At 41.5% G+C, this 7,669-nt stretch overlaps 3 protein-coding genes across 3 annotated transcripts in view; all 3 read left to right on the top strand.

Annotated features, from left to right (window-relative positions):
• Positions 1–1,757, top strand: part of LOC104708861 (protein REVEILLE 4-like) — a gene marked incomplete in the record, with an annotated part of 3,682 nt that extends 1,925 nt beyond the window's left edge. Inside the window, 5 exon segments of the mRNA XM_019229026.1 lie at positions 8–133; positions 212–321; positions 654–713; positions 1,044–1,181; positions 1,414–1,757. Coding sequence (XP_019084571.1) covers positions 8–133; positions 212–321; positions 654–713; positions 1,044–1,079 — 332 coding nt within the window.
• LOC104708860 (mediator of RNA polymerase II transcription subunit 4-like) lies at positions 1,953–3,717 on the top strand. Its single transcript, XM_010425507.2, has one exon. It carries the CDS (start codon positions 2,249–2,251, stop codon positions 3,557–3,559), a length of 1,311 nt encoding a protein of 436 aa, XP_010423809.1. The 5' UTR covers positions 1,953–2,248; the 3' UTR covers positions 3,560–3,717.
• LOC104708859 (pentatricopeptide repeat-containing protein At5g02860) lies at positions 4,079–7,473 on the top strand. The gene is made up of 3 exons (XM_010425506.2): positions 4,079–6,677; positions 6,965–7,043; positions 7,200–7,473. The coding sequence occupies exon 1, from the start codon at positions 4,160–4,162 to the stop codon at positions 6,617–6,619; it is 2,460 nt and encodes an 819-aa protein (XP_010423808.1). The 5' UTR covers positions 4,079–4,159; the 3' UTR covers positions 6,620–6,677; positions 6,965–7,043; positions 7,200–7,473.

Genomic DNA, 7,669 nt, shown 5'->3' with positions numbered 1-7,669 from the left:
GTTTCAGTTGTTGTTGGATCAAATGGCATACTAAGTGAGAGTAGTCCTGCAGCATCTGGTATAGGAAGCTCAAGCAGAACACTATCAGATTCCCAAGATTTAAGACTGGCAAAACCAGCTCCCTCAATGCATGGTACTTATCTGAAAAGTTGGGTGACTATTTCTGAGTTTTCATTTTATGGTGGAAACTGTTGTAATGGTTGCTTTGCAGGTCTTCCTGATTTTGCTGAGGTTTATAATTTCATTGGGAGTGTCTTCGATCCTGACAGCAAAGGCCGCATGAAAAAACTCAAGGAAATGGATCCTATAAATTTCGAAACTGTGAGTTGGAGCGTACTTGCCTTTATATTAATGATGTATGTGACAGCATATCCATTATTTAGGCTTCTACTCGAATGGTGCTTCTTCTTTGAGCTTCCTTATATCGGTTGTAATTTGGGTTGGTGGTGTTTCCAGTCATTACTCTAAATAGTTCAAGTACTGACCTTATAGTGGTCTCACACAGCTGAACTTAAATAAAGGATCCTTTTTAAAATTTTGAATGGGGTTGTACAACTATGGGTCAGTTTTTAGGAGTACCTATTTCACTATTTGTAGCTGTCAGTGACTGTTCTTTTTCTAGTATCCTTCACTAATCACAGTTTGTCTTGCAGGTTCTGCTGTTGATGAGAAACCTCACAGTGAACTTGTCAAATCCTGACTTCGAACCTTCTGTAAGTGTTAATTTTATCTTAACTTCTGTTCTCGTTGAGCATGTGGATACATTTTTCTTTCCGTGTTAAGACTTAGAGAGAAAAAGTCTCTTACACCAAACAGACCTTCAAATTTGAATTGCCTAAACCGTTAGAAATTAAGACTAGATCGCTCTTACTGAGTGTTACTTTTTTTCCATTCCTATGATTAAATGAGGGTTGTTGTGCTCTTTGATATATATATATATATATATATATATATATATATATATATATATATTCTATTCACACATCAACCGCTGGCTGGTGGATTGATTTTTTTGCAACAGATGTAATCTAACCATGAAATAGTATGAACACGTTGATGCTAAGGTCATGAACACTTAAGCTCGTAGCTCTTAGTACGGGAACCCTGATCAAGAACTCAACAAGTTATATCTCTTTTTGACGACTTCTTCTTGCTCGCAGCAACTGTTGACCAGCTATCAAGTAAGTGTGGTTTATATCTTATATCCGATACCAATATAAAACACTTCACTATAATCAGATAGTTTCTATAGCTTTAATTACATAATAGCTGGTAGACAGTTCACTAAGGTTTGCATAAGACCTTAATGCTTCTCATTTGTCACAGTAGTTGCTGTCAGTCTCACATGATCACACTTCCCTTAAGATATGTGTTACGAGTTATTTGATCTCTGTGTTTGGTGGATTGTGTCAGATGCTTCTTACGGTTGTTGCCTGAAGAGAACAATAAGGCGTCACAAACAAGAGGAAAATATGCAGTTTAGGTCAGAGAACCAGTGGGGGTGAATGGTAGATATATGTACTTGTGTGTGTGTAGGAAATGGTTACCAAATGTGTCTTCTTTTTGATAATTATTTGTTCATGCGTTTTGTAATATGTCTTTTCTTTACCTCTATTTCTGATTGGTTATTTTTTGGTTATCTGTTTAACCAAAGCTATGTAACAAGTTAGCAAATTGTGACTTAACTCATAAGTGAGATACATACATAACTTTGTTGTATTGTACTTGTAAGCATTAACGTCCATGTTTTGTCTCCACTCTTTGTTGTTTCTTGTCAATAACAGTATTCCGGAAACCGGGTTCATAATAATTAGGAAACTGAACCGTGTTGGTATGGTTTTGGAATGTCTTACGACCCTCTAACTGACGCCGAAGGTTTGCGAAGTGTGTATAAATATAATAATAAACAGAGAGAAGGTTCCTCTATGATAAGCTTGCTGTGCCTTTAGCTCTGGTCAAGAGTAAGACGCGTACGCGCGGTGGACAACGGAAGGTTACGTCTGAAAGTGGCTAGAGAAGGGGTTCATGTGGAATTGGAGAGAAGACTCTTTACGAGCCAGAGTCTTTCATCTTATCTTGTATCTAGCTTGTGTAGTTTTCTTTTAAAACGTTGTGTCGTTTATTGACGTGGTTGTTAGAGTGCGTGTAGTTCTGTGATAGAACAACACTATTAAGGGATCCCAAACCCGGATCTATTACTCTCCTAAATTACCTTTCGGTTTAAGAGATTCCTTCGCCGTCGGCGAAGATGCTGCAGCATCAGATCGTACAATCTCCGGCGAGATTAGGGTTACCAGGTCCTGGTTCTCCCTCCGTGCAAAATCCAACGCCTCCTCGTCATGGCCATCCAACCTCATCTTCATCTTCCCAATCTCAGCACCAACAGATCCAGCAACAACAACAACAACAACCTAATCTACTCCCTTCCTCCAACGTCGCCGCCGCTTCCTCAGCCTCAGCTTCGTCGGCTATTTCATCCTCCGCTTTGCTATCGCTCCTTCCGCCATTACCGCGAGCTCAAGCTCTTCTCCAGCAGATGGCGGTTCTGACGTCTAAGCTCTTCGACGTCTCTCCCAATCGCGCTCTATGGCTTTCAGCTTTCCGTGGCTCCCTCCCTTCGTTCCTCTCATCGCACTCTTTACCACCGCCTCCGCCGCTTGAAAACCCTAATCCTTCATCCACAAAGGAGATCCTTTCTCAATTCAATTCCCTCCAGACTCAGCTCTTCGAAGCCGTGACAGAGCTTCAAGAGATCCTCGATCTGCAAGACGCGAAGCAGAAGGTCGCGCGTGAGATAAAATCCAAAGATTTATCTCTTCTCGCATTCGCCAACAAGCTCAGGGATGCGGAGCGTGTTCTCGATATGCTCGTGGACGACTACTCCGATTATCGCAAACCTAAACGAAGCAAAACTCTAACTGAATCCGAAAAGGAAGAAGAAGAAGATGATGAAAATGTTACTTGTTCTTCTTCAACCACAGTTTCGTCTCAGCTCAAGCTAAAGGACATTCTAGCTTACGCTCACAAGATTAGCTACACCACATTCGCTCCGCCTGAATTTGGTGCAGGGCAAGCACCTCTCCGTGGTGCATTACCACCAGCTCCACAAGACGAGCAAATGAGAGCTTCTCAGCTTTACACCTTTGCTGATCTCGATATCGGTTTACCTAAAACGGTAGAAAACATGGAGAAGAAGGTTGAAGCACTCATTGAGCCACCACCACCACCGCCAGAAGCTATGGATATCTCAGCAATTCATAACCTGCTTCCACCGAACATCGCAGTTCCTTCAGGATGGAAACCAGGAATGCCAGTGGAATTGCCAAGAGATTTACTATTACCACCTCCTGGATGGAAACCAGGCGACCGAGTTGTGTTACCGCCACTGGAGTCAATCGCTGCACCCAGAGCAGAGGATCAGCAACATATGCGACCTCCTCAGGGACTTCACAGACCGCCTGATGTCATACAGGTCCGAGCTGTCCAACTCGACATTTTGGAGGATGATGATAGCAGTGACTACAGCAGCGATGATGCAAGCTCAGATGACGAGGAGTAATCAACATTGTGGTTGCTTCGCGAGTGAAATCTTTTTACCTGGTTTGGTTTTGTTTAGCATTGTTTTTATGTGGATAGATGTTTAAGTATCAGTGTCTTTGATGTATCATAATTGTTTCTTACGAGATCAAGGATTCTAATTCAGTTTTTTTTTTTGTTCTGGATTCAGTCTTTTAGCTTCAAATTCAGTCATTACTCAGGTTTCAGGGTTTCAAGTAAAGTTTCAACTTTCAAGAGTTACAAAGTTGGATTGTTCTAGTAAACGTTTCAACTTGACATTTGATTTTGAATCATCGATCTCTCTACAAAATAAAATCTCCCTAACATACTAATAGTAAACGGGCTCTTTCTGACAAAATCAAGCCCGTTCAAGTATTAGCTAGCCCATTTAGATTTAACCTGTTGAATCCGGACTAGCCACGTGGTCGAATATTTTTAGGGGTTAAATTGCCAACTCTTGCAAATAAAACTGTAAAAATTGTGTTCTTCGAATTAAAATAAAATAAAAAAATCTGACAAAAATATCCATTCGTTTCTCTTCTCTTCTGGCTTTCACTCTCGCTTGCTTCTTCTTTCTAGTTTTCTACTTCTTGTACCTCTCATGGCGGACAAGCTAGCTCTCCCTCTTCTCCTTCCCGGTACTCCTTCCTCTAAACCCTTTTCTCACGACCAAAACCACCATCTCTCTCGGACGCCTTTTCTTACTACGTCACTTTCGTCACCACCTCCTCCGCCTGTAGAGCCTCTTCTCCACGATGTATTCCTTCACCAGAACCCTAATTCCAGACAACCCATCAGCTCTCAAACGCCTAGAAACCGTAACCGGACGCGAATTGGCAAGTCACGCGACTCTAACCTCGGTAAACCTTGGTCTTACCATGGTCTCTCTCCACAAGGTCAGCAAGTTCTACGTTCCCTCATTGAACCCACTTTTGATTCCGGTCAGTTAGATGCTCTGCTCTCTGAGCTATTCGAGCCGTATAAGGATAAACCTGAGTCTACTTCGTCGGAGTTACTAGCTTTTCTTAAAGGATTAGGATTTCATAAGAAATTCGATTTGGCTCTGCGTGCTTTTGATTGGTTTATGAAGCAAAAGGATTACAAATCCATGTTGGATAACTCTGTTGTTGCTATAGTTATCAGTATGTTAGGTAAAGAAGGCAGAGTCTCTTCCGCTGCAAATTTGTTCAATGGGTTGCAGGAAGATGGGTTTTCTCTTGATGTCTATTCTTATACTTCGTTGATATCAGCCTTTGCTAATAGCGGAAGGTACAGGGAAGCTGTAAATGTGTTCAAGAAGATGGAGGAAGAAGGTTGTAAACCGACTTTGATAACTTATAATGTTGTTTTGAATGTGTTTGGGAAAATGGGTACTCCTTGGAATAAGATTACCTCTCTCGTGGATAAGATGAAGAGTGATGGGATTGCTCCTGACGCGTATACCTACAACACGCTTATAACTTGTTGTAAACGAGGCTCTTTGCATCAGGAAGCTGCTCAGGTTTTCGAAGAGATGAAGGCTGCAGGGTTTAGTCATGATAAGGTTACTTACAATGCGCTGTTAGATGTTTATGGTAAGTCTCATCGGCCTAAGGAAGCTATGAAGGTTTTGAATGAGATGGAGCTCAATGGATTTTCTCCGAGCATTGTGACTTACAACTCCTTGATCTCTGCGTATGCTCGGGATGGCATGCTTGATGAGGCGATGGAGCTTAAGAATCAGATGGCGGAAAAGGGAACGAAACCTGATGTTTTCACTTACACAACACTTTTATCAGGGTTTGAGAGGGCTGGGAAGGTCGAATCTGCTATGAATATTTTTGAAGAGATGAGAAACGCCGGGTGCAAACCAAATATTTGTACTTTTAATGCCTTTATAAAGATGTATGGTAACAGGGGAAAGTTTGCTGATATGATGAAGATTTTTGATGAGATCAACGTGTGCGGTCTCTCCCCTGACATCGTCACTTGGAATACGCTATTGGCAGTCTTTGGCCAAAACGGGATGGATTCAGAAGTATCAGGTGTATTCAAGGAAATGAAGAGAGCTGGATTTGTACCCGAAAGGGAAACTTTCAACACCCTAATCAGTGCGTATAGCCGCTGTGGTTCGTTTGAACAAGCTATGACTGTCTACAGGCGAATGCTTGATGCTGGAGTCACTCCTGACCTTTCCACCTATAACACTGTGTTGGCAGCTTTGGCTCGTGGAGGAATGTGGGAACAATCTGAGAAAGTTCTTGCAGAGATGGAAGATGGTCGGTGCAAACCGAATGAGTTAACTTACTGCTCTCTACTTCATGCATATGCGAATGGCAAGGAGATAGGTCTGATGCATTCTCTAGCAGAAGAAGTGTATTCTGGAGTTATCGAGCCTCGAGCTGTGCTTCTGAAGACCCTAGTCTTGGTTTGTAGTAAGTGTGATCTTTTGCCAGAGGCTGAACGTGCGTTCTATGAGCTCAAAGAAAGAGGGTTTTCACCAGACATAACCACATTAAATTCCATGGTCTCTATTTATGGAAGAAGGCAGATGGTGGCAAAGGCGAACGAAGTCTTGGACTACATGAAAGAAAGGGGTTTCACACCAAGCATGGCGACCTACAATAGCCTCATGTATATGCATAGTCGGTCTGCTGATTTCGGAAAGTCAGAGGAGATCTTGAGGGAAATACTGGCTAAGGGAATCAAGCCAGATATCATATCATACAACACAGTCATTTACGCCTACTGTAGAAATACTCGGATGAGAGATGCATCTAGAATGTTCTCAGAGATGAGGGATTCAGGGATTGTCCCTGATGTTATCACGTACAATACGTTTATCGGTTCTTATGCAGCTGACTCAATGTTTGAGGAGGCCATCGGCGTCGTTAGGTACATGATCAAGCATAGTTGTAGACCAAACCAGAACACCTACAACTCAATTGTCGATGGATACTGCAAGTTAAACAGGAAAGATGAGGCAAAACTGTTTGTCGAAGATCTGAGGAATCTTGATCCACATGCTCCCAAAGGCGAGGATCTCAGGTTACTGGAACGGATACTGAAGAAATGGCCATAGTTAATTGTTGATGAGAAATCGCACAGTGAACTTGTCAAACCCTGACTTCAAATCTGCTGTAAGTGTTAATTTTTTACCATAACTACCATGCTCGTTGAGCATGTGTGGCACCTTTTGTGTTTGTACTTAGAGAGAAAAAGTCTCACCATGTGCCTTCAAATTTGAATTGAGATAAACTGTTAGAAATAAGAATATTTCATTGTCAATGTGTGTTAAATCTGTAATCGTTCCAATGAATGAAGGAGTATTGTTGCCCTTTGTGATATATGTAGACATATCAACTGCTGGCTTTGGGATTGATTTCAGTCTAACCATGAAATATTCTGAAACACTTTGATGTTGCAGAGGGAGGTCCTGAACACGCTTGTAGCTGTTAGTGCAGGATAAGCACTCAACAAGTGATAAATCTTCTTGGTGACTCATAGTAAGAATTGTCTGTGCATAAGAGTTAAATGTGTATTGACCATAACTGTTAGAATCCCAGATTAGCTGTTAGAAGCCTGATCATGTTGTTCTCTCAAGGTTCGTATTAAGAGTTATTATGGCTCTTACCTAATGGACTATTTGATCTCTGCATTAGGTGTACTGTGTCAGATGCTTCTCACGGTTATCGTCTGAGAAGAAAATAACCGATGCGTCACAAACAAGAGGGACACATATGGCAGTATCGGTCAGAACCAGTACGGCCGGGGATGGTAAATATATATATGAGTCGAAGTGTGTGTAGAAAATGGTTAGAAATTGTATCGTCTTTTTGAGAGTTGTTCGTGGCTTATGTAGTTTCTCTTACAGCTAGTAGTAAGTCTTATTAAGTGAGATACATCATACATATATAGTGTCTTCCATGTTTTCTCTTGAGCCTTTTTGTTTGTTCTGGTTTGTTGACAAGAACCAATATTCCAAAACGCGGTTAACAATCAGGAAACCGAACCGTGTTGGTGAGTCCTATCAAATCAATGCAAACCAAGGCAGATAAATCAAATTGAACCAAATCAGAGCTAAACCGAAAAAAAAGTCTTAAAATGTTGTCATCTATCACAAATGGGCTTC

The sequence above is a fragment of the Camelina sativa genome, chromosome 8, assembly GCF_000633955.1.
Source record: "Camelina sativa cultivar DH55 chromosome 8, Cs, whole genome shotgun sequence".
NCBI classification, from domain to species: domain Eukaryota; kingdom Viridiplantae; phylum Streptophyta; class Magnoliopsida; order Brassicales; family Brassicaceae; genus Camelina; species Camelina sativa.
This window is presented reverse-complemented; position numbering and strand designations above follow the sequence as displayed.

Bases quoted from the DNA above. Each gene is read 5' to 3' on its own strand.
- LOC104708860 (XM_010425507.2), top strand. From the start codon at position 2,249: ATGCTGCAGCATCAGATCGTACAATCTCCGGCGAGATTAGGGTTACCA.
- LOC104708859 (XM_010425506.2), top strand. From the start codon at position 4,160: ATGGCGGACAAGCTAGCTCTCCCTCTTCTCCTTCCCGGTACTCCTTCC.